This window comes from Amblyomma americanum, chromosome 9 (assembly GCF_052857255.1).
Source record: "Amblyomma americanum isolate KBUSLIRL-KWMA chromosome 9, ASM5285725v1, whole genome shotgun sequence".
Classification (NCBI taxonomy): Eukaryota; Metazoa; Arthropoda; class Arachnida; order Ixodida; family Ixodidae; genus Amblyomma; species Amblyomma americanum.
Genome location: NC_135505.1, coordinates 85,168,984 through 85,196,886, shown reverse-complemented (window position 1 = coordinate 85,196,886; position 27,903 = coordinate 85,168,984). Strand labels below are relative to the sequence as shown.

General features: G+C 43.5%; 2 protein-coding genes across 2 annotated transcripts in view; both read right to left on the bottom strand.

Moving 5' to 3' along the window:
* LOC144105609 (uncharacterized) overlaps positions 1-27,903 on the bottom strand; it is a 166,627-nt gene that overhangs the window by 100,529 nt on the left and 38,195 nt on the right. The window lies entirely within an intron of this gene.
* LOC144105608 (uncharacterized) lies at positions 501-4,371 on the bottom strand. Its single transcript, XM_077638730.1, has one exon. The coding sequence runs from the start codon at positions 4,319-4,321 to the stop codon at positions 2,501-2,503; it is 1,821 nt and encodes a 606-aa protein (XP_077494856.1). The 5' UTR covers positions 4,322-4,371; the 3' UTR covers positions 501-2,500.

The window sequence follows — 27,903 nt, the reverse complement described above, 5'->3', positions numbered from 1 at the left end:
GGTGTAGTAAGTAATTAGCATCCAGCCAATCACAGCTTTACAGCTGAAAAGAAAAGATATGCAGCTTCCACAGAAACCTCTTGGTTAAAGAAAATTTGTTGGCAGAGTGACCCCTCCAATAAATCAGTGGTCCCGGGTTTGAATACCGGACCATGACTAATTATTCTTTAACTACGAGGTTTCGTGGAAGCTGCATAGCTTTCCTTTGTAGCCATAAGGCTCCGCTTCGGTGGATATCAAGGAGTAATTACTACTCTATTACCACAAGTCGGTGTGCGACTATTAAAGCAATTCCATCAGATAGAATAGCCTTGCTGTGAGGAATAGCTTTGAATGCGGAAGAGAGCAATAGAAATTCCGTCCTGGATGCAAGGCACAATGATGTCTGTGTGGATGCTTAAGTATATTAGTGAAAAAAAAATGAACCGCAGCTTTGTGAAGAAGCAGGCTAACCAAAGAACTGCACTGCTTTTGAGTTTTAATGCACAATATGTCAAGTGAACTGTACAAACAGCCAGAATGTATTCAACGTTTCGTAATGGCAAATGCAGTAAATGCTCATGTGCACTAAGCAATTTCATACAATTGACCTAAATTAGGAGCTTGACAATGCACTAAAGATTAAAATGATGCTATTTCAATAAGCACAGATCATTGCAGCTTATGCGAATAGATGAGCCTTTTTAAGTAACACTAATACAACAAAGATAACCGGCTCAAAGTGAAATGGTCACAGACAGTTGATTTTCTGACAACCAAAATAGATTGAAGATGGTGTGCACCTAATAGTCTACACATATAATGCCATTACATCCAGCAGAGACAGTGCTCTACGGAATCACGAGGCAAATGCTAGTGACCTTTTTTCGCTAGTTTTCGTTCCAAACAACACTGAACTCTTGATGCCTGCAAACTAATCCAAAACATATCATTCTGAGGCTGAACACCTTTGTCCCCACTCGTTCCTGCAACTAACATCGCTTGAATAAACACACAAAAATTTTCACAGGAGCAGATGTTCCTGTGCTGTCAATTATAGGAGCAGTGATATTAATAAGCAAATTTATTTTTTTATTTATTATTTATTTACAGAATACTGCAGGCCCTTCTGGGTTCTAGCAGGAGGGGCAATAGAGTGAAACATGAATATAAAAAATAAAACACTGAAAGAAAATTCGAAACACAAAGCAAAATAAGTTTGATGGCGTCAATCTTCTATTTCTTCAATGTAGTCTATGTCACGTAGTGCTGTTAAAGATAAAGCATTCCATTCAGTAACGGTGCGAGGGAAGAAGGAATATTTAAATAGGTTAGTTCTGGCGGTGAATAAAGTTAGTGAATCAGAGTAGCGATGTCTCGTTGGTCGTGGAGCGGAAAATGGCTTGACATAGGAATCCGGGCACATTGACAACTTGTTATCTTTGAGAAAAAAAATTTTACGTCTTACCTGCAATGTTTGAATTCGGTGTGCTCGCATTATGGCAGTAGGTGAGTCGATTGAACAGTATTTTGAAAAGATGAATTGAATGGCCTTGCGCTGGATCATTTCAAGCACTTGAATGTTAGTTTTAGTAAATGGGTCTCAGACAATGCAAGCGTATTCTAACTTGGGTCTGATTAATGATGAATAGGCTAAAAATTTCAAGTCTGCAGGAGCATTCTTCAGTTTGTGCATGAGGGCACAAAGTTTACAAAAACCTGATGCACATACGTTACTTATATGTTTGTTCCAGCTTAGATTATTAGTTATCGTCACGCCAAGATATTTATATTCAGTTACCTCCGAAAGTGGAAATGATGGAAGAGCGCAAGGGTACAAAAGGCTGGTTTCATTTTTGGTTAATCTCATAAATACGGTTTTCTGAGCGTTAAGTTTCATGTTCCACTGGTTGCACCAATCCAGAATATTCTTTAGGTTTAAATTGAGTAATAGATGGTCTTCACGACAAGTAATTACATTAAACAAAACACAGTCATCTGCAAACAGCCGGATTTGAATGGGATGAGTAACTACTTTTACAATGTCATTCACATATATTAAAAATAACAAAAATTTTAAATGAACGTCATTTAATATAGCCTACATAGACCGCAAGATTAAAGAGAAGTGTTGTGCGTACTTTGACTACCCTAAATTTCTTCACTGAGCCAGGCTGACCACTGGCACGAGCCATAAATATTGGGTATAAAGTTTTTCAAGGTCTCTTCAACAGGTAGTGATGCCATCCATGTATGCCATGATTTTATATAAGCTCATGCAAGTTTATGAGCTTAACAGGCTCAAAATCCTTGTTCAGGAAAGTCTTAGTCCGACTTTCTGTGTGTTCTCTAAAGGCACAACAAATTTTATCTGACATGTCAAAATGAACAAAAATAGAAATGTAGCCAAACATAGAGGTTAGATACCAAAATCTTTCACAGGGCATTCAGCTAAAATCTAATTAGCTTGAACACAAAACAGGAGCTAGCAAAAATATTCATGAGGCATCATGGACCACTGCTATTCTTTGTGCATCCTCTGCTTGTGATGTTCCGAATTTCGCCTCTCAGTGAATGCCTTTTTGCACAAGTCACATTGGAAGGGCTTTTCACTCTTATGGGCTCGAACATGACTCGCAAGGCCTGAACGATCTGGAAAGACCATGGGGCACAGATGGCAGTGATATGGCTTTTCACCCGTGTGGGTACGAATGTGCGCCACGAGAGTAAACCTCAATGAAAAGCTGCTACTACAATGGTAACAATGATAAGGACGTTCACCAGTATGAGTGCGCAGGTGTGCTACCAGGCTACCCTTTTGTGTAAATCTGCTATCGCAGTGGTCACAATAATAAGGATGTTCACCAGTGTGAGTGTGGAGGTGTTCTGTCAGGGTTTTCTTGACTACAAAACTGCTACCACACTGGTCACAATTATAAGGGCATTCACCAGTGTGAGTGCGAAGGTGTGCTACCAGGTTATTCTTTCCTGCAAAGCTCCTATCGCAGTGGTCACAATGATAAGGACGTTCGCCAGTGTGAGTGCGCAGGTGTGCTACCAGGCTACCCTTTTGTGTAAATCTGCTATCGCAGTGGTCACAATAATAAGGATGTTCACCAGTGTGAGTGTGGAGGTGTTCTGTCAGGGTTTTCTTGACTACAAAACTGCTACCACACTGGTCACAATTATAAGGGCATTCACCAGTGTGAGTGCGAAGGTGTGCTACCAGGTTATTCTTTCCTGCAAAGCTCCTATCGCAGTGGTCACAATGATAAGGACGTTCGCCAGTGTGAGTGCGCAGGTGTGCTACCAGGTTACCCTTTTGTGTGAAGCTGCTATCGCAGTGGTCACAATGATAAGGACGTTCTCCAGTGTGAGTGTGGAGGTGTTCTGTCAGGGTTTTCTTGACTACAAAACTGCTACCACACTGGTCACAATTATAAGGGCATTCACCAGTGTGAGTGCGAAGGTGTGCTACCAGGTTATTCTTTCCTGCAAAGCTCCTATCGCAGTGGTCACAATGATAAGGACGTTCGCCAGTGTGAGTGCGCAGGTGTGCTACCAGGCTACCCTTTTGTGTAAATCTGCTATCGCAGTGGTCACAATAATAAGGATGTTCACCAGTGTGAGTGTGGAGGTGTTCTGTCAGGGTTTTCTTGACTACAAAACTGCTACCACACTGGTCACAATTATAAGGGCATTCACCAGTGTGAGTGCGAAGGTGTGCTACCAGGTTATTCTTTCCTGCAAAGCTCCTATCGCAGTGGTCACAATGATAAGGACGTTCGCCAGTGTGAGTGCGCAGGTGTGCTACCAGGTTACCCTTTTGTGTGAAGCTGCTATCGCAGTGGTCACAATGATAAGGACGTTCTCCAGTGTGAGTGTGGAGGTGTTCTGTCAGGGTTTTCTTGACTACAAAACTGCTACCACACTGGTCACAATTATAAGGGCATTCACCAGTGTGAGTGCGAAGGTGTGCTACCAGGTTATTCTTTCCTGCAAAGCTCCTATCGCAGTGGTCACAATGATAAGGACGTTCGCCAGTGTGAGTGCGCAGGTGTGCTACCAGGTTACCCTTTTGTGTAAAGCTGCTATCGCAGTGGTCACAATGATAAGGACGTTCTCCAGTGTGAGTGTGGAGGTGTTCTGTCAGGGTTTTCTTGACTGCAAAGCTGCTACCACACTGGTCACAATGATATGGGCGGTCACCAGTATGGACTCGGAGATGAGCCACTAGCTGGGATCTGCATTTGAATCCCCTGTTGCAGTAAGTGCATTCATGCAGATTCTTTCCTTTGGGTTTGCCCTGGTGGTTCCTTATGCCAGGAGGAGTAGATTCCATGCAATGGCTGAGATGGGAAGAATCTTGGCCATGAGATACACCATGTCCGGTCTGCATGACCACAGAACCTGCATTTTAAAGGCAGAATACTCTCAGAAAAATATAAGAACCAACAGTCAACCGTTCACTTGGAACTAGAAATACAACATGTGCAGGACACACTCATCAAAAGCTGTGGATGTTTACCAAAAGTTTTATTTGGTAGGTTAGCCTTAAAGAGAATTCAGATCAGTAGCGAGACGTCCCTACAGTGAATTCTGCACGCAGTTGAAGAGAACATTTAGGCTGCTGTAAATATCATCATTGCGAACAACATAGGTCATCCATTGTAATCCATGCAAAGTCACTGCATTTAACCCTAGCAATTGCATTACTGGCATCATGACAGTGTCTCAAGTCCATCCAAGTGAGCTTAATAACTAAACGAGTGGCAGTCAGCCATGTTTAGCATGTGTTTTTTTGTGCTTTATTTTCTCCTCAGGGAGAGCATCAGAGGAGAAAAAGGCCAAAGGCTAAAAGTCTGACGAGGCCTTGACTCCTGTGCAAGTTTTTGCATCAATGAAGAGAACTCACAGGGGTGACAGTTTGATCAGAAGTTCACATATCACACAAAATATTTTAAAGGCAAATATCACTGTCATTCAATACCATTCATTGAACTGCAGCTTCCGTGCCCTTCACACTATACATTGAAAGACAACCGTCGGGAAGGCACTAATAGAGAAAAATTGCAGATTCCAGCCAGCTGAGTTGTGCCCACGAAGTTCACCATGTTTTCGGTCCCTGGAGCTCAAGCCTCCACATGAAAGCCAGATCATATCCACTGAGACGTACGTCTACAGAAGTCACAGCTCATTTCATGTTACGTGCATGAAACGGTGAACACCGAACACAATCTCGCACATCTGTAGCAGGCCATGTAAATTCAGAAGGGCGAGATTAAAAAAAGTGAACTCCAAATCAAGCACTCCTGACTTCTATCTGCAGAGGAGAACTACACTTACACTCACAAAAAAAGACATATTAGATTCAAGTATACAGCCACTTCACTGACCTGTTCACTTGCACAATTACTGGCTTCATGGGAAGGACACAAGTCTGCCTGTGCAGGCTCAACAACTCATGAGTGTCAGTTACGCTTAATGACGCAACAAATTCCTACAGCACTCCTTTTCTTTACTGAACCTCTTATACTCTTTGCACTGTATATGAAAAAAACTTCTGAATAATGGCTACTGGTAGAAAAGCTTTGATTACGGCTGCCCAGGAATGTTGCCAATTTGCCCTAACATGATGTTTCTCCTGCAGTGTCTCCAAAAGTGATATGAACCAAGTTAGTAGTGGCATATCTGAAAATGCACACTACTGTCTCTCGAGTGCACTTATAGCATATTATATTTACTTGTGTAAGACCCCCACCTGTAATTATGGGATGAGAAATCGGAGGAACAGAACAGAATGAACTGTCATGCCAAGTTTCTCAATGCACTTCTTGATGGTAATCAGTAAATCAGCACCGCTTGGAAGGGTTTAAGTTGACAGCCTTTTTTAAAACCATGCACGGCACGGAAGAAGCCAATCTCTGGCAACATGCTGATGAGGGGCGCTCATCGGACAGCAACGACAGTGGAAGTTGCTGATGACAATGAATATTAATGGTGCAAGGGCAGCTTCGGCCAAAGAGCACCATGGCATAAGGCACTTTCGTCTACATATGGTGGGGTGAAAGACCCATTTCTAAGCATTACATCTAGTATAAGCCAGGGGGAAAGTTTGTACAGTGTATCACTGGTGGGTGCTCAGTAAGACTGCGATTCTAACCCGCACATCCTGCATACGAGGCACATGCTCATATGAGTAGGCCTCCACTGCAGACAGTGAATGCGGCAAGATATAGAGAATAAAAGTGCAACTTGTCCCCATCTGCTGCATTATTATAAACAGAATTACATCAGCAACACATTGTTTTCATGAGCGTTTTATAATTCATGAAGACCTGAATTGTGTCAGGGCCCCACTCGGGCAAAACTAAAAACGTACGCTCCAGGTAAGTCAATCAGGTAAAACCAAAGCTGCCTTGTGCAACAGTGTGCAGCATCAATAGAGCATAGAATTCTACAGAAACATTGGGGAAGCAATTGTTTTCAAACAGCTTCACATTGTAAAAAAAAAATTCCAGCACGAAGTTCATTGAAAGTCCATCCCAATTGGCAATGAAACAACATTGGACATCCTGACCACATATGAAAGGTCCAGGGGATGTCCACGGGACAGCCAAGAGAGTTTTAATGCCCAGTGGGATACCGCCACCATGAACTTAATATCATACATAATGAAATACACAGGCGCTGAAGAGCATTCACTATCGCGAGAAAACTAAAAAAACTGTCAAAGTATATCCCATATGGATAAATATTGCCGCCTATTAAAAACGGCTCAAAACAAAATTTTCATGTCAATTTTTTTGGGGGGGAGATGTCAGAGTGCGGGCTGAATGCACAAAGGAACAAACACTGTTCTAACAGAGTCAGTAATGCTATGCGCATGAAGAAAGAAGTTCAGTCATTTGTGAGCAACCAAGAGCAATCACAGAGTACTCTTTAGAAACAGAAAGAGAATTCCCATAAACCAGTGAACAGCAGCAAATAACATACCATGTAGAACTCAGCACACAGTACCTAGAGCACAATGTTTGCAGAGCTATACTTTTCAGAAAGCCCGAACCAGCAGATAAAGCAAGAGCGCAAAGTTATGGAGCCACACTGAATAACGTAATCAAGAATTTGCTCATTCAAGGCTGTACAGCACAAGAATCAAGATAAAAATTGATGCGTCAAACACTGATGCACCAAAAAGGTAATTACTTCAACGCATGCAGGTTATGAACATGAAGCAATAGGGACATGGTAAGTTGGCAGGTGTGGTATAACAGGTTTCTACCTGTGGAACCTTGTATGCTTAGGCTTTTCAATAATGGCCTGAAAAATAATGAAGAACAAAGGAGAGTCACTACAATAAAATTGATCCCACAAGCAGCGGTCCCTGTGTGCTTTTGTATAAATGACAATGCACAGAGAAGTGAGAATTCATAAAAACCACATCTGACTGCAGATTTTGTCATTTTACTTCTGCAGGGACAAAATGTGAAAGGCTCTGGACAGAAAAAAAGAAGTGCACCTGGCATTATGCAGTTAAATATGAGAACAAATCGTTGAAACTGATGTTTTCTAAGATGCTAAAATACAACATCAACTGTGGTATATTTAGCACAGCTTGCCGGGATAGTTCCCTACGCACAGCCAGATGGATTCTCATGCACCTAACTTTGAACACGCAAGTAAATGAAGGTAAGTTTCAGCCTATGCCAGCCGCAGCAGGTTACCTTCAGAGGCTCTTCCTCAGGCATGCACTCTTCACCCTCGTAATACTGGTCCCCATGCATGCACTTTGGAACACAGCACTGCAGCCTAAGCAGGAGACTCCAAAGGAACAACATTGTTTATATGCTTTGTGCATTGAGCATGTATAATGCAGCAGGCCCTTGCATGCTTGAAAGGCATCACATTCTGTTTATGGCCTAATGAGTGAGCAATACCCGATACTGCTACTGGGTATGCGAATTTACAGCCTTTCTAGAAAAACACCCGGAAAGTAAGGGCTGGAAGCAGTTTTAAAGGTCCATTCTGGGGAGCTTGCATTTCCTGGCAAACACTGATCTGCAAAGTCACGTAGAGCAAAGACAAAAAAGTAAGGAAAAACCCAATTACCACTAGCAGAAGTGCATATGCTTTCTGTAGCTTAAACAAAAATAAACTGGCATCCCAGTGTTGGTTTCAAGAGACGATTAGCTCACTTCAACAGCCATAGTTAAGAGTGGTTATATGTGGAGCACCAGTGCTTATAAGATACAGATGTGCAAAGGGTACAAGAGAATGATTTTCTTACTGGAGAAGGGATATATATAATCAAAATAAGAAAAGGGATGCAGGTGAGAGGAAATATTGCTATACTTGAAAGCCTGTTGTAGTAGCTATAATAAGTTCCATAAGGCAGCAGTGTGGACCCAAAACGGCGGAGCAGATAACGCAACCATTGCCTTTTCATCAATGGTATGCTACTGCTTGCATCGAATGCTGCAGCAAACTCACTCCCTTATTGGGTGTGTGATTAGGACGCCAAGAAAATATATTGTGATTAGGATCCCAAGAAAATGTATATACATGAGTATAAATAGCAGAGTCCGTTTTGCCAGCACCGAAGAAAATCTTTGGACTGAAATTCTCCAAAGACACTCAACTGATTGAGTACTTATGGGAATAATTTGAGAACAAATAGGAACACTTTGCTTATATCAGCCCTGTATGTTTTAAACCCATTTATTTTGGCAAAGCAGATGATCTTGGCAGAAAAAAACTCAATCCATGCAGCTCGACAAAGCCAAAACCAAAATCAATGAACTGGACTGAAATGCAACACACAGTCGTAAACATAAGCGCCAAAATGATCCAGAGCCCGTATATAGGTGCCGCCAAATCAATACCCCTTGTGTTCTTATCAGAAATTACCCAGGAGGATTGTGATGTGCCCAACTCAGGATACAGTCATTAGAAATTAGGAGCACCAGATACACAGTTCAAAAGGATATGAGCATGAGGATGCCATCTCCATAGTTTGGCAGCAGTTATCCATACAGGTTGTTCCTCTAGCAGCAACGAGACCTTATCTTGATCTGCCTCCAAAATAACACACAGGAGACCAGAATATGGACAATGGAAAGCCTCAGTTACACAATGCATATTTTAGTACAGTAACTGACAAAGTGTAGACCACCAAAAGACCACAACAAAGTAAAATATCGCTTATCTTTTTTTATTGTACAGCGTCAAGAGTGCTCACGTCTTATTATAGTTCACACTCTCTCTAGTGCACCCTTCAACAAAAAGCAATGCTCCCTTCACATCGTCAACAATTTGCCTTTAGCTTTTGTAACTAGATGGCAATACAGTGCTTTGAATTTCATGAATGAAGCGGTAATCACGGTCTACTACAACTTCTGTCGACAAGGGGTACATCTCTTTGCCGTAACAGCTTTGAGTGTGGAAACTAAAATGGACGCTACTAAAAATATCTTATTACTCTTTGATGGGTGAGATTTGTTACTTTTTATCACAGCACTTTTGCCGACATGCATTCACCATTGTGCTTTGCTGACCATGGATTCCAGCATCGGAATAAATAAAAACTGGTCCACGCTCCGATTTAACAATTCTCGGTTAAAATTTTCCACACAGTTTCTAACAAAACCTTTCCAGGATCCAAGACCTTAGATAGTAAACTCTGCATTGTGCCGAAAAAGGAATTGGGTCCTTAAAAATCAGTGTTGGTCTCTTTTAACGCATGCTATAGTGCTCGTTGGTGACTGGACTGACGTAGATGGTGTCTGTCCTTCTTCCCGTCCCTTGTCTTTCATGAACAGTAGAGAAAAATGCACTTCAAGACAGCTGACAAATATCCCAAGAATGGCTAAATATCATCTAAGGCAGCCATGTTAACCTCATTTGTACCCACCATTGCAACCTTGGCCTTAGAACCAGTAACTACAAAGTGCATTAACCAATTATAGTTCATCTTGACCTCTTTGTTAATCAAGCCAGAGAGATTATAGTAAAGATCCGGATCTTCAGTGGAGCCTATTTTTTTTTTAAAGCGAAGGTCTTTATTTCTGCAGAAAAATAAAGTATATGGTTGCTTAAAGCTTGACAACGCATACATGTGTACTTGGCAGACTTGATATCATGTAGCAACAGGCAGAGAAACCAACATAGATGAGGTGCATGCAGGCTGGCGTAGAACTAAAATTCTTTGGTGGGGAAGACTGTTATTGAAGAACTGAAAACAGCTATCTTCTAAAGCAACTGTCAGGACTAAAATTATCGAGTCTGTCATTCATAGTTTATTTAAGAGTTAATTTAAACACAAGTGGGGATATTTCTGGCGACAGGCACGCATCTTCACGAGAAGGCCTAAATGGTGAAGAATTGGTCACACACGATCGCAAATCTTCGCCAACCATCTGGTATTGTCCAACAGCCATACGCGAGACAACTCGCCCCGTGTGGAGAAAAAAGCGAGATAGGGCTATCTGCTCGTTGCAAGAAACAATACTGTTAAAACAATAAACCTGACAGAACTCATAGCAATACCATGGTCATGCTAAAATAGAACACATTAGCTGAAAAAAGACACCACATAAACATTGTTCGCAAGCCAAGTCCTATGGACCTTGGATACGAGCTCTTTACACCATGTAATAGTTACAGTACTGGCACAGCCCGATAAGTAGATTGCACCTCACCTAGAACCAAAGATCATGTATAATGCTGGTGAAAGCTTATCAAAAGCAACTTGTGTGTGCCACAAGTTTATTTAGTCACCATCAGGGCGTAAAGGCACTACATAAGGGAGTGTGGCAGCATACAGCGAGTACCATATAGTGGAGCAAAAAAATATATTACCAGAATAAAGGTGAGAAAAAAGGAGAAAGAATACAGCAAGACAAAGATGGCAAAGACACATTTATGGTGGGAAATCAGACTGAAAACAAATCCAGAGAAAACAGACTAAATTTTCTGTTTTGAATTTGTTTTCACTGCCAGGAGTGAAATGAATAAAAAAATGTTTAGCGTGCGATGAAGGAACACCTACTTTGTGGAGATAATCGATGCGGCCTGAAACGTGTAGGGGTAGTTACCAATGTAGGGATAGCTAGATCTTGTGAAATAGACAAAACAGAGCAATTTTTCTGCTGTGTGAAATCAGTGGCAACAATAAGGTAGTCTTCATAGTGGTAACACTAGAGCTACAGTGATAACTGGAAAGTATGAATAGGAACACCTCATCATCATCATCATCAGCATTACTACACCCACTGCAGGGAAAAGGCCTCTCATGTCTCGACAATTAACCCTGTCCTTTTCCAGTTGCATCCACCCTTTGCCTGCAAACTTCTTAATCTCATCCGCCCGCCTAACCTTCTGCCGCCCCCTACTACGCTTACTTTCTCTTGGAATCCACTCCGTCACCCTTAAGGACTACCGGTTATCTTGCCTTCGCATTACATGCCCTGCCCAAGCTTCATTTCTTCTTGATATCGACCAGGATGTTATTAACCCGCGTTTGTTCCCTCACCCACTCTTCCCGCTTCTGGTCTCTTAACGTTACACCTATCATTTTTCTTTCTATGGCTCGCTGCGTTGTCCTTAACTTAAGCTGATCTCTTTTTGTTAGCCTCTATGTTTCTGCCCCGTAGGTGAGTACCGGTAAGATATACAGCTGTTGTACACTTTTCTCTCGAGTGAAATTGGTAACCTGCCCTTCATGATCTGAGAGAACCTGCCATATGTGCTCCACCCCATTCTTATCCTTCTAGTTATTTCCCTCTCATGATACGGATCAGCTGTCACTATCTGCTCTAAGTAGATTCCTTTACTACTTCCAGGCCCTCGCTGCCAATTGTGAACTGCTGTTCCTTTGCTAGACTGTTGAACATTACTTTGGTTTTCTCCATGTTAATTTTTAGACCCACCGTTCTGCTCTGCCTGTCTAACTCATTGATCACAATTTGCAGTTCACCTCCTGAGTGACTCGGCAAGGCAATGTCATCAGCGAATCACAGATTATTTAGGTATTCTCAACTGTTCCCAATTCAGGCCTCTGAATACCTCCTGTAACAAGGCGGTGAATAGCATTGGAGAGATCAAGTCTCCTTGCCTGACGCCCTTCCTTATTAGAATTTTATTGCTGAGTTTAAGGAGGTCTATGGTAGCTGCGCAGTTGCTATATATATCTTCCAGTATTTTGATGCAAGGCTCTTCTACCCCCTGATTACGCAATGCCTGTATGACTGCTGAGGTTTCCACCGAGTCAAATGCTTTCTCGTAATCAATGAAGGCTATATACAGGGGTTTGTTATTGGTTTGTTCATAGAAGGTTATATTCTGTGCATTTCCCTATCACCTGATTGATAGTGTGAATATGATCTATTGTGGAATATCCTTTACGAAAGCCTGTCTGACCATTTGGTTGATTGAAGTCTAAGGTTGCCCTGACTCAATTAGCGATTACCTTAGTAAATACCTTGTAGGCAATAGGTAGTAAGCTGATCGGTCTGAAATTTTTCAAGTCCTTGGCATCTCCATTCTTATGAATTAAGATAATGTTTGCATCCTTCCAAGCTTCTGGTACGGTCAAAGTCATAAGGCATTGCGTATACAGGGTGGCTAGTTTTTCTAGCACGATCTCCCCTCCATCTTTCCACGGATCTGCTGTTACCGGATCCCCCCCCCCCTGATTTTCTCCTTTCCATTGCTCCTAAGGCTTCTTTACTTCCTCTTTCGTTACTGGCAGAATGATGCATTGCTCTGCGCTACTGTCTCTCTCATTAATGCTATGATTACATTGGCTACTGTACAGATTTGTGTAGAACTCTTCGGCTACTTTAACTAAGTTATCCATATTGCTAATGACATTGCCTTCCTTGTCTCCTGACGCATACGTCTGGTTTTTACCTATGCCTAGTTTCCTCTTCACCACATTTAGGCTACCTCCGTTCTTTAGAGCATGCTCGATTCTTTCCATATTAAACTTCCTTATGTAGGCTACCTTACGCTTATCTATTAACTTCGATAGCTCTGTCAGTTATATTCTGTCAGTAGGGTTAGACGCTCTCATGCTTTGACGTTTCTTAATCAGATCTTTCGTCACATGAGATAGCTTTCCGGTATCCTGTCGAACTGTCCTACTGCCTACTTCTACTGCACACTCCGTAATGATGGCTGTCAGATTATCATTCATTGCATGAACATCAAGAGCATCTTCCTCAGTTAAAGCCGAATATCTGTTTTGCAGCGATATCCTGAATTCCTGTAGTTTCCTTCTTACTTCTAACATGTTAATGGACTTCCTCTTCACTAGCTTCTTCCATTCCCTCCAATTCTAAGCTAATTCGAGACCTTACCATTCTGTGGTCGCTACAACGCACCTTTCCGAGGACCTCCACAACCTGCAAGATACCAGGGTGAGCGCATAGCATGAAGTATATTTCATTTTTAGTCTCACCATTGCGGCTCTTGCAGGTCGACTTCCTGTTCTCTCGTTTGCGGAAGGTATTCATGATCCATAAATTATTTCTATCTGCAAATTCTACTAATAACTCTCCCCTGCTATTTCTAGAAACTATCCCATAGTCTCCTACCGCATGGTCGCCAGCCTGCATCTTGCTCACCTTCGCATTGAAGTCGCCCTTCAATACAGTGTATCATAATTTTACTTTATTCACTGCCGATTCCACGTCACCATAGAAACTTGCAACGGTCCGGTCATCATGGCTGGATGTAGGTGCATAGGCCTGCACCACCTTCAGCTTGTACCTCTTGTTAAGCCTAATTACGATAGCTGCCACCCTTTCGTTATTACTATAGAACTCTTCTACATTGCCAGCTATATCCTGATTAACAAAGAATCCAACATCTAATTCTTGTCTATCCCCTAATCTGCGATAGCACAGTATGTGCCCATTCTTTAGTACTGTATATGCGTCACCTGCCCTCCTAACTTCACTAAGCCCTATGATATCCCATTTAATTCTCGCTAGTTGCTCGAACATCACTGCTAGGCTAGCCTCACTACATAAAGTTCTAGCGTTAAACGTTGCCAGGTTCAGATTCCAATGGCGGCCTGTCCGGAGCCAGAAATTCTTAGCACCCTCCACCGCATCACAGGTCTGACTGCTGCTGTGGTCAGTTGCTCCGCAGCCACTGGGGACTTTTTTGATCATAGAAGGTTGTGGCGGAGCACTACACCAGGGTGGCCAAATCCTGCTCTGGTGAGAGAGTGCATTGTAGGTTCTTGTCACCGAGATCAGGCCGCACTCCAGGCCTGGCTATGCAGTTCCATCGACACACGGATTTTTTTTTTTAGACCTGGTGGAGAATTGCGCGGCACCAGGATTCGAACCCCGGTCCTCTTGCATGCGAGGCGGATGCTCTGCCTGGTTTTGCACAAATTCAAATTTTATTTGTCTGTCACCAACTGATGCTGTATATTCCAATTTAGATCGAACGAGAGTTTTATAAAGAAGTAATTTTACTGAACTAAAGAAGAGGTAGAAATTTCGACGCAGGTACCCTAACATATGATTGGCACTGTTAGGAATAAATTCAAAATGCAGTTTCTAAGAGAGGCGACAAGTTATATGCACACAGAGGTATTTGTACACTTACAGGTGTTCGAGGGAGGTATCATTAAGTTCTTAAGTGGCTGTTATAAAGCAATGTCGAGAAACACACGTTTCACTCTTATTAATGTGCAAACACTCAGACAATCATCAAAGCCGAGGAAAAATCTTGCTTGTTCGTCTTGCTTGTGCACCGCTCGTTGCCATAGTAACTGTGATGCCAAGCAGCAAGCATTTCGGTCGAACCACCGCCAAAATTTGATCTTGGTCAATTTGGATCAAAACTGATGTCCAATCTTAACTGAGTGTGTCGAGCACAATGGTGACCCACAAATTTCCCTCAGGCAATTTTAGAAATTTGGCTTGCCATCCCAGAAATTTGACCTCGGTCGACATGAACAACCATATTTTGGTATGCCCGACACAATGACGCCATCCAAATTTTGCCCTGGCCATTGTCAAAATTTTGCCTGGGGCACTACCAAAATGTGACCATTTGGACCAGAACAGATAACCAAAAATGGATGTGCCCAACATGATGGCAACCTCAAAATCTGGCCCGGACTATTGCAAAAGTCTGATACAGGCGACCCGCCAAAATTTGTCCTACCTTGGATGATTCAGACTAAAATGGAGGTCCAATGAAAATTGAGCGTGCCCAACATGATGTCAACCTCCAAATTTGGCCCAGGTCATTTCCAAAATTTGGTCTGGGCCATCCTCGAAGGTAGACCATGGCGGATCTGACTAACCAAATTGGACGTGCCTGACATGATGGCAACTGCCAAATTTGGCCCAGGCCATTGCCAAGTTTGGTCCTGCCAATATAGCCACACCCACCCCCGAAATTTGACCTTGGCCAATTTGGACCAAAAGCGATGTCCAACCATAATTGAGCATGCCTGACACAATGGCAACATCCAAATTTGACCCGGGTCATTACGAAAAATTTTGTGCAGGCCCCCCTGGAAAAGCTGTTCATTGCTTCGAGATTTGAGGTATCTTGTTGCTATGGTATTGATTGCGGTGTCACAATTTATGTCAACGTGCTTTTGCACGTCACACAACGCTTTAAGTGGAGTTAAACTCTGGCAAATATTTTATTATTAAATTCCAAGCAGCATGTGTTACAGCACTCCAAAGCATGGTTAATATCAGACTGAAGACGAGAAGCGTGAGAGTCAATGCTAATTTCACGGTAAATAACACAGTCAACAGGAAGAAGACACACAGAAAAAGCAACGTTAGTAGGCAAATCATTTACATAGCCAAGAAAAAGTAAGGGCCTAAGAACAGAACCTTGGGAAATGTCTGAGCCCACTGGAGAGGACCGGGAGGTAGTTTGATTTGCAGTCACCAATTGAGAACATCAGTGAGGAAAGACTAGAGTCACAAATCAACATTACGGTCGAGATTGAGATTATTGAATTTGAAAGGAAGTAATTGTTGCGAAACTCTGTCAAAGACTTTCGAGAAATTCAAGATTGTGCAGTCTGCCAAGTACCCTGGTCAAGAATGAAATGCAGATTGTGTGTAATACAAAGAAGCCGTGCCTTGCATGAAAATGTGTTATGAAACATTTACTGCAAATGTTTGAAAAAGAATTTTAATTCTAAGGAACTTGCATGGTGAGAGCAGATCTCATGTTCCCTGACCTTACAGGGGAAGCTAAAAAATTAAATGGTTTGGTAGTTAGTAGACAAACATTTGTCTTCATACTTGTTTAATAGAACCACCTTGCCCACACTCCAATCATTGGGGACACAACCAAACTCAAGAGATTGTTCAAATAGGTTAGAAAGATATTAGCACAATAAACTTTCCCATTTTTTTAGGTTTAGACTTGATGTTGCCCTAACCACTTTAAGATGACATCTTCAGCTGTTCAATTATTCCTTCAATCGCGGCAGGATCTACAATAATAGGGTTCATAAGAAAAAAATTACAGGATGGATAATGAGGATATGTGATATCAAAATTATTTGTAAAAGCACCCTTAAACATTAAAGCATCCATGCACATTTCATTGCTATTACCGCCCACCTGAAGTTTTAAGGTTAATTGTCAAGTTATCCATTTCTTAACAATGTTCCAAAATTGTTTACCTTTATGAAGTCCCATCAATGACAGTGTGTGACTTAAAAATGATTCCTTAGTTTTAGTGCAGTTTTAAAAATTATATGTATCACCCTAGTGTACAGAATTACATTTTGGCAGAGCGAAGCAGAGGTTTTTGTGGTTACACAGCCTTTTTAGCAATAAGTAAAGTGAGAATGCTTTTGTGTTTTGCACACAGGTCTACAATGTTTAGCATGCTAGACAGCAATAACTGGGCACATGAAACAGAAATGACGCATTCAAAAAACTAATTAAGATATTTAAGGGCACGACACAATATGGTTAATGGGTAAATCCTCTTATATGTGGAAGTGGTTATTCTTCACTGTACATTTATAGATCCATTGGACTGTCATACCACTCCTGGCATAGCAGTGCACCAGTTAAGCAATGCGCCACTGCCCTATGATGGCAGGTGCTGCCTACGGTGGGGCTTGTGTGACCCAGGTTGTTCTTCCTGATCATTCAATTAATTGCCACCTGCCACGGTGGTCAGTTTGCTCTCAATCTGGTGAGAAGGTGATTACAACCCCAGAAGGTCACATGACCTAGGTGGCCCACCTAATTTGCTTCTGCGGGAATTTTTCACTACCGACACTGCTGACACTGAAGAATTTTCTGCAGAACGGGAGCTTTAACACTGTTGCGTTAAAAGCCTCTGCTAAATTGCAATTTTGAATAGCAGCAACTAATATGTTCTGAACAGTAAAAATCAACATGCAAAAGGGAAAAGTTTATTTTGTACACACCAAAAAAATGTTGCTGACACTGAGTGCCCGTACGTGCTGCAGCAAGGGTTCAATGCTCTGGTTAAATGCGGAAGGTCCCTTAAGGTTTATCGACGTTTATCATTTGAACAATACAAAAATACATGAGTGAATTCCACAGAAGATGCCATATTAGAATACTGCCCTTTCTGAGAAACATGAAAGAGAATTGCAGCTAAGTGCACAAAGCTGGGCTGTATCAAAGCAACACGATGCAGCTGCCATCTACAAGCTGACTCATACACGACAGCACAGAGCCCATCATGCTGGACCATGCATAGATTCCACACAGAAGGCAGCTATCAGCGGATTAGATGGACCAACAGGCTTTCTCCATGTTGTAGTCCACCAACATGGCAATCTTAACAGGCAGAAGGATCAGCACTGGAAAGCCAAATGGCTACTCACAATATTCTGGAGCAAGTGAATTAAGCATAAATCGAGCTGACAATCAAATGAAATCTGCTGCCTTTAGATTTGAGCAAGAACACAGGAAGACCCTATGCAGTCTCCTTCAGCAAGCCTATCTCAGTGCTTTCCCTAAAAACTTGTAAAATAGGAGGCACCACATTTTTATGCGGTTCTCAGTTCATCAGTGAAAAAAATACACAAGAAAACACCAACAGCTAATACACCTACATCAGTGCACAGCAGTTACAAAGATCAGGTTAACGAGTATGTGATGCCTTCAGCTAACGAATCATCATGCCTTCCTTTCTACAGTGCACCATTTAAGCAAAGGTTCCCATTTGCGCAAAACAAGAAAGCTTCCTTTCTAGTGAATTAGCAATCCACTTCACAATGAAAAGAAACAACCAGCACATTTCAAACACACATTTTCAATTAATTGGCAAGCTGCTACCGTATGCTGATCAAGCATAAAAGTTAAGGTACTGAGACTCGCACTTGAAATAGGAACTCAAAATGTTGCATCCGATATCGGTTGGTAGTGTTAAGCTGATGTTGGTTTCGATTATTCGAGAACTGTTAGTCAAAGCTGCATGCATCATGGGAATGGTAAATGCAAGTGGAAATAATGCTGGTGGTTTAGCTCTGATTAACACTGGTCGAAAGTGAAAACCTGCATCTCCCTGGCTATGTTGTGGTCGAGTGACTGGTGGTCTCCACGGCAGGCGTCGCATCGAACACACTTAGCATTAGGCTGAACGCGTCGAAGTGCACCGACGTTTTATGCAGAGCCCACTCTCATGCCCTGCACATGTGATCACAGCAGATGCTTTCCAGCTCTACTCAGTCAAGGTGTGTGACGTCACGGAGGGAGCTGGCAGCACACCTCGAATACCTCCTTTCCTCCTCTCCCCAACGCGGTGACAGAGTGCACATCTGTTGCTCTCCACGGCAGGCATCGCATCGATCACACCTATACTCCGTTTCATACATCAGGTGCAACGCTGTCAAAGTTAGCAGTCTGGTTTGTGCTGCCTGCATCCGTGACCAAAAAGTAGTGTGTTGCTTGTAGTGAACGAAACGCACTAAACGTTTTGCCTGTAGGCTTATTACATGGCACATTTGTCATGAGCTTGATTAAATGCACTCTTACTGCTGGCGACACACTGTTGCTGTCTCGAGCCTTAGACCACTTAGCCACAGAACAAGCGCGGAGTAAAACGGCTCTCTTTATCTTTCCTTGCGGACTACTTCTGTGCCTTTCAAAGCATTGCACCTGATGTATGGAACGGAGTACAGTGTTCCGCTGACCGCCTCAAAGTGCACCAGCGTTTTATTATGCAGAACCCACTTACATGACCTGCGCATGCGATGCAGGCAGACGGTTTCCCGCTTGACCGAAAGTCAAGGTCAAAGATCAAACGTAAATGTCGAGATAGTCGGCGTAACAACCACTGGTGTTGCTGCTGTGCCGAACTTGACTACCACCAGTTATGCTCATGGCTTGACCTCTAGCTACATTCAATGTCAAACTTGCGGCCCCACTGACCTCTAGCAACATTCAAGGTCAAACGTGTGGCCCCGCTAACGGCAGAAAAGCTGGAGTAGTCAAGCTTTTCGCTTCAAAAATTTTTTGCATAAGTTCTGCACAAACAAGCTCATGTGCTGTCCGCTAAGTTCCTTGCAATTTAACCTCCCGAAGTAAGTCATTCCCACCTATTTCACACAGCGATTTGCGGAGGAAACACGAATGGCAAGTACCATCGACAGCACGTACGCTGAACACAAAGGCTCGATTAAGCATCCTGCACTTTTACAGCCCCTGAGTATAGTGCACTAGAATATTGGGTAGTGTGCTCACTCCGCGGCGGCTCAATGGCGAGGGGTGGCCCCACGAATGTCGACAGGCTTCTGCTTCGCGACACCCACACGAGGTGGAGCCACAGTAGATTTCACGGTAGGATTTGCCATCACTGAGCAGCGTTGAACTTGTGGGTTGAACTTGTGGGCTCGTTGTAAATTAAAGTGGTTTTTTGGGGAAAGGAAATGGCGCAGTGTCTGTCTCACATTTCGGCAGACACCTGAACCTCATCAAAAGGGGAGGGTTAAAGGAGGGACTGAAAGAAAGCAAGAGGAGCCGTAGTGGAGGGCTGCGGAATAGTTTCAACCACATGGGGATCTTTAACGTGCACTGACTTAGCACAGCACACGGGCGTCTTTTGCGTTTCGCATCCATTGAAACGCGGCCGCCTCGGTCGGGTTCGAAACCGGGTACTCCGGATCAGTAGCCGAGCGTCCTAACCACTGAGCCACCGCTGCGGGTCTCGTTTTTGTATCGTTGTGCGGTTTTGCTCTGGCTTCTATTTATTTATTTATTCAATTACTCTCAGGGCCCGAAGGCATTAAAGAGGGGAGTGGGAAGGACATACATTGGGTCCGATACAGTGCAGCAGAAAAGCAAAATAGAAGAAACGTAAATGCGGCAAAAAATGAACAAAACATAAAATAAGGCAAGAGAAGGCAAAGGGGAAAAACAACAATTTCCAAAAAAAGAGAACATTTTCGGCAGAGAGCAAAAAGACAAAGAAAACGAATGCAAAATAAAACTGACTAAAATCTACAAATAAAGATTACATAGGGCAGTCTTAAAAGAACTTGGATTAGAAATATCGACAATGTGCCTGGGAATGTGGTTCCGACTGTCAGAAGTTTCGGGGACAAAAGAAGAAAAAGCGTGTTTAGTATGGAATGACGGAACACCTACTTTGCGAAGATGATCAATGCGGCCTGAAACATATGTAGGGGTAGTTAGTAGCCGGCTCTTAAGGACGGGATTGTAGTAATAGGTCTTATGAAATAGGCATAAGCGCGAAATTTTTCTGCGGAGTGACAGAGGTGGCAATGATAAAGTAGTTTTCATAGCAGTAACACTGGAGATACGGTGATAATTGGAAAGTATGAAACGTGACGCACGGTTTTGAACAGATTCGATTTCAGTAGCTAATGATGACAGGTCAGGGTCCCAGATAGATGCTGCATATTCCAATTTAGGCCGAACAAGTGTTTTATCAAGGAGCAATTTTACTGAAGTAGAAGAAAGGGAGAACATTCTGCGCAGGTACCCCAACATGCGGTTAGCATTCTTAGTAATAAATTCCACGTGCCGATTCCAAGAAAGATTAGAAGTTATGTGCACACCAAGGTTACGAAGACACAGTTTCAAGAGGGATATTATTAAAATCGGAAGTGGCTATTCTAGTGTTACGTCAAAAAACATGCAAATGTTTACACTTATTAATGTTAAGTTCCATGTGCCATAATTTGCACCATTCTGAAACTTGGTTTATATCAGATTGAAGAACAGAAGTGTCAGAGTAACTATTAATTTCACGGTAAATAACGCAATTGTCGCCAAAAAGACATATGGAAGAGGCAATGTTGTTAGGCAAGTCATTAATATAAATGAGAAAAAGTAGAGGCCCTAGGACAGAACCCTGGGGAATGCCTGAGCCCACTGGAGAGGAACGAGAGTTGGATTTATTAGCAGTCACGTATTGAGAACAATTAGTGAGGAAAGACTGAAGCCACGAGATGATGTTAGGGTCGAGATTGAGATTATTTAATTTGAAGAGTAGCAATTGGTGAGAGACTTTGTCAAAGGCTTTGGAGAAATCGAAGAATATACAGTTAGCTATGAAACCCCGGTCAAGAATGAAATGAAGATCCTGTGTAAAGCATAGAAGTTTCGTCTCGCATGAGAATAATTTGCGAAACCCGTGTTGGCAATGACTGAAAAAGAATTTCACTCAAGAAAATTGGCAAGGTGAGAGCAGATGACATGTTCCATGATCTTACAAGGGTTGCTAAGAAGTGAAATGGGCTGATAATTATTAGGAGAATGTTTGACACCAGCCTTGTGCAGGGGAACCACCTTGCCCATCTTCCAGTCGCTAGGAATACAGCCAGACACAAGAGATTGTTGAAAGAGTTCAGCAAGAATAATAGCACTGTACACTTTGGTATTTTTCGAAATTTTCGAGTTTATGCTATCCGCTCAGCATGATGATCACGTCTTCAGCTGATCAATTATTTTTTCGATGCCAACAGAATCTATTATAATGGGGTTCATAGACAAGAAGTCATGAGGTGGGTAAAGAGGAATTGCGGTAATTAAATCGTTAGTAAAAGAAGCTGTAAACACATCATTAGGAACATCAGCACACATTTCACTAGGAATTACTTGATCGTCTAAAGTTTTAAGATTAATTGTAGATGTATCAGTTTTTTTAACCACGTTCCCAAATTGTTTGGGACGATTTAATTGCATCGACAGAAGAGTATGACCAAAAAATGACCCTTTGGCTAGTTTTAGTGCTGACTTATACTCAGACGCAGCGGATTGATAAGCATCCCACCAGAGCACAGAATTGGACAGTTTGGCGGAACGAAACAGACGTTTTTTTTTTGTTTGATAGCCTTTTTAGTCGAGAACTAAACCAGGGCGAACATTTGTTAGTCAATAATTTTCTCAGGGGCACATAAGAATCTGTCAGGGACGCAATTTCCTGCTTAAAAAGGTTTCAGTTGATTTCGATTGGACGCTCGTGAAAAGACGGTAAGTACACAACGATAAAACCAGCGGGTTCACGATTTATGGCTTCAAAGCTGGCATTTTTGTAGTCACGGATGTATTTAGAATCATTATTTTGGCGTGCTGACACGACGTTCAATGAAAAATGAAGCAGACAACGATCACTTAAGCCCGGCAAACAAGATATTGGAGCAACAAGATCAGGCGACGTGGTAAGAACAAGGTCTAACAAGTTGGACGATGAAGATGTAACGTGGGTAGCCTTAGTACAAGTTGGGAGAGATTAAATTCGACACATAAGCGCAAAAACCATCGCACTCCGTGGAAAAAGGATCGGCATAAGAACGTACCTTGGACCAAATAATAGTTGGAAAGTTGAAGTCTCCAACCAAAATAATAGGAACATTTAGAAAGCGAATGGTAATCGCGCAAACAGCATCATGAAGTTCTTCAACAAAAGTGGCACTGTACGAGGGAAGGCGATAGCAAACGCCCAAAGTCAATTTTTTCACGCGCGTTCGCAGTTCAACCCAAAGAAGTTCTAATCAGGTAACAACATGAACAGGAGAAGAAAAAAGTGTGTCAGCAGCAGCTAACAAAACACCACCACCGTTTCTGTCACCCCTGTCGTACCGATAAGCGGTAAAATGCTTACAGCAATGGAATATTTCTGAGCTATCAACTTTAGCTGAAAGCCACGTTTCAGTAAGACAAACGATGTCGGCATCACATGCGTCGATAGTCGCACAAAGTTCATCACGTTTAGGCAGAACACTTCTAATATTAGTATACAGAAACGATAATGAGCGATTGGACAGTGACGGGTGCCCACTACCCCTCACACATTGTTAATCTGCGGGCAATTCGAATGAAGGGCATCCAACACCGCGAACTTCAGAAACGCTGTCGTTACGCTGATCATAACAATAACACCTACCGTTCATGTAAAGCTTATTATAGCGCAGTTTGAATTTAGACTTTTGAGCTATACCAAATTCAACCAGTTTTTTCCGTGCCTGCCGAGTCATGAGAAAATAATCTTCACCTACACTAATGTCATTATCTTTCAGTTTTATCTTCAGAAAAAACTCCAAGTCTATGAGCCCGTTCAATCAACAGTTCCGACGGTGGCAAATTCAAGGCTGATGAAAGTACATTCACAAGTTTTTTTTTCAGTCTCATCCTAGCAATCAGAATTGGCGTCAGAAAGGCCATAAAATAGAAGATTATCACGACGCTGCCTATCTTCGAGTTCCGCCTGATTAGCCCTCAGATTGGAATTTTCACTGGCTAGGCTATCAGAAATACATCGTAATCGTTGCCACTCCTTCTGCAAAGATTCACTGGTAGCAGTTATGCCTTCGACCACGGTTAGCCTACTATCAATATCAGATAAACGATTCTGAATAGCCTCCTGACTTCTCCTGATTTCATTGACAGTACTGATTAAGTATACTTGGTCTTTCTTCATTTTGGCGGTTCGAATATTAATCCTGTAGCAACCCAAACATATCACTTAGCTGCCTCTGCTGTGCATCGTCGTCATCTGCATCGTGGGAACGGGTATTGCATCGCGGTCCTGTGTTTTTTTCCACATCACCGGACAGCAGAAGCAGCTCTTTAACAACAACGCACCCACATAGCAAAGACAAAAGTATTCCCGGACGTGGGAACAGCAACAAGCAGGCATTGTCCGATTTACTTGCGTAAAGACAAGAGTCATGACTGACCTGGGCAAAGAAACGGACGAAATTGAAGAGCCGCATCACGTAGGTGCTCCCACAAACACTAAACAGTTCCGGGACACGCCAGCAGTTCTTATCGACGACGAGTGTTGATGACATAGTTGATCCGGATGCCTTGATCCACGAGGAAGCGGTCCAGCAGGGTTGCCAGTGGTGGTCAAAGTCTTCAGTGTGAAAGCTGACGAAACTTGTTGGAGAGTCGTTGCATTCCCGTGCTTCCGAAGTATACAAGGCGCCAAGCTGGAGACATGAAGTAACCTGGGCAAAGAAACGGACGAAATTGAAGAGCCGCATCACATAGCTGCTCCCACGCCCACTGAACAGTTCCTGGACACGCCAGCAGTTCTTATCGACGACGAGTGTTGATGACATAGTTGATCCGAATGCTTTGATCCACGAGGAAGCGGTCCAGCAGGGTTGCCTGTAGTGGTCAAAGTCTTCATCGTGAAAGCTGACGGAACTTGTTTGCGAGTCGCATTCCCGTGCTTCCGAAGTATACAAGGCGCCAAGCTGGAGACATGAAGTAACCTGGGCAAAGAAACGGACGAAATTGAAGAGCCGCATCACGTAGCTGCTCCCACAAACACTAAACAGTTCCGGGACACGCCAGCAGTTCTTATCGACGATGAGTGTTGATGACATAGTTTATCCGGATGCCTTGATCCACGAGGAAGCCGTCCAGCAGGGTTGCCAGTGGTGGTCAAAGTCTTCACCGTGAAAGCTGACGAAACTTGATGGCGAGTCGTTGCATTCCCGTGCTTCCGAAGTATACAAGGCGCCAAGCTGGAGACATGAAGTAACCTGTGCAAAGAAACGGACGAAATTGAAGAGCCGCATCACATAGCTGCTCCCACGCCCACTGAACAGTTCCGGGACACGCCAGCAGTTCTTATCGACGACTAGTGTTGATGACATAGTTGATCCGAATGCCTTGATCCACGAGGAAGCGGTCCAGCAGGGTTACCAGTGGTGGTCAAAGTCTTCATCGTGAAAGCTGACGAAACTTGTTGGAGAGTCGTTGCATTCCCGTGCTTCCGAAGTATACAAGGCGCCAAGCTGGAGACATGAAGTAACCTGTGCAAAGAAACGGACGAAATTGAACAGCCGCATCACATAGCTGCTCCCACGCCCACTGAACAGTTCCTGGACACGCCAGCAGTTCTTATCGACGACGAGTGTTGATGACATATAGTTGATCCAGATGCTTTGATCCACGAGGAAGCGGTCCAGCAGGGTTGCCAGTGGTGGTCAAAGTGTTCATCGTGAAAGCTGACGAAACTTATTGGCGAGTCGTTGCATTCCCGTGCTTCCGAAGTATACAAGGCGCCAAGCTGGAGACATGAAGTAATCTGGGCAAAGAAACGGACGAAATTGAAGAGCCGCATCACATAGCTGCTCCCACGCCCACTGAACAGTTCTTGGACACGCCAGCAGTTCTTATCGACGACGAGTGTTGATGACATAGTTGATCCGAATGCCTTGATCCACGAGGAAGCGGTCCAGCAGGGTTGCCAGTGGTGGTCAAAGTCTTCATCGTGAAAGCTGACGGAACTTGTTGGCGAGTCGTTGCATTCCCGTGCTTCCGAAGTATACAAGGCGCCAAGCTGGAGACATGAAGTAACCTGGGCAAAGAAATGGACGAAATTGAAGAGCCGCATCACGTAGCTGCTCCCACAAACACTAAACAGTTCCGGGACACGCCAGCAGTTCTTATCGACGACGAGTGTTGATGACATAGTTGATCCGAATGCCTTGATCCACGAGGAAGCGGTCCAGCAGGGTTGCCAGTGGTGGTTTGCCAAGCTTTGCCAAGTAACCTGGGCAAAGAAACGGACGAAATTGAAGAGCCGCATCACATAGCTGCTCCCACGCCCACTGAACAGTTCCTGGACACGCCAGCAGTTCTTATCGACGACGAGTGTTGATGACATAGTTGATCCGAATGCCTTGATCCACGAGGAAGCGGTCCAGCAGGGTTGAAAGTGGTGGTCAAAGTCTTCATCGTGAAAGCTGACGAGACTTGTTGGCGAGTCGTTACATTCCCATGCTTCCGAAGTATACAAAGCGCCAAGCTGGAGACATGAAGTAACCTGGGCAAAGAGACGGACGAAATTGAAGAGCCGCATCACGTAGCTGCTCCTATAAACACTGAACAGTTCTGGGACACGCCAGCAGTTGTTATCAACGATTAGTGTTGATGACATAGTCGATCCGAATGTCTTGATCCACGAGGAAGCGGTCCAGCAGGGTTGCCAGTGGTGGTCAAAGTCTTCATCGTGAAAGCTTACGGAAATTGTTGGCGAGTCGCATTCCCGTGCTTCCGAAGTATACAAGGCGTCAAGCTGGAGACATGAAGTAACCTGGGCAAAGAAACGGACGAAATTGAAGAGCCGCATCACGTAGCTGCTCCCACAAACACTAAACAGTTCCGGGACACGCCAGCAGTTCTTATCGACGATGAGTGTTGATGACATAGTTGATCCGGATGCATTGATCCACGAGGAAGCGGTCCATTAGGGTTGCCAGTGGTGGTCAAAGTCTTCACCGTGAAAGCTGACGAAACTTGTTGGAGAGTCGTTGCATTCCCGTGCTTCCGAAGTATACAAGGCGCCAAGCTGGAGACATGAAGTAACCTGTGCAAAGAAACGGACGAAATTGAAGAGCCGCATCACATAGCTGCTCCCACGCCCACTGAACAGTTCCGGGACACGCCAGCAGTTCTTATCGACGACTAGTGTTGATGACATAGTTGATCCGAATGCCTTGATCCACGAGGAAGCGGTCCAGCAGGGTTACCAGTGGTGGTCAAAGTCTTCACCGTGAAAGCTTACAAAACTTGATGGCGAGTCGTTGCATTCCCGTGCTTCCGAAGTATACAAGGCGCCAAGCTGGAGACATGAAGTAACCTGGGCAAAGAAACGGACGAAATTGAAGAGCCGCATCACATAGCTGCTCCCACGCCCACTGAACAGTTCCTGGACATGCCAGCAGTTCTTATCAACGACGAGTGCTGATGACATAGGTGATTCGAATGCTTTGACCCACGAGGAAGCGGTCCAGAGTCAGCAAGTGCGAGCTTTCTAGAAGAATTTCTAACCTTCTTGAATGAATGGGAACGGTATGCCGCTCATCACGGCGGAGGATTTCTCAGTGCAGGGACTGCCCTTGGACTTCGTGTGACGCAGCAAAAGCACGCTGTCACTTGTGAATTATGTGACGTCATCACTAAAATACAAATATCTCCTGACAGCCAATTTGAGCCAAAACAAATTGGAGAATTTATTTGGAATTGTAAGACAATCATTCGGCTGCAATGACCACCCCTCTCCAGAGCAGTTTTTGCTTATAGTAAATAACGTTGCCTTCTACAATTTGGCAAAGCTGCCAAGGAACGAAAATTCACCAGCTGAGGTTGTGAGTTTTCTTCTGCAGCCCTGTGATGCAAGGAAAGAAAAGGCGGCACAGATAGCAAGCTTAATTGATGACCTCTTGGACGAGGGAAACCTCGCACATGCTACAGCAGTGCTGCAAGAGCAGGACAGCATGTTTGACCATAAAGGCTGCTTAGAAAAAAAAAGTGACAGCCGACTCATTTTTTTTACCGCTGGCTACGTTGTCAGGAAATCACTGAAAAGATTCCCATGCCCTGCATGTGCATCTGCCTTGGCTATTTTGCCCCTACAGGCTGATAAAAATGAGAATGCTTACTGACGAGGCAG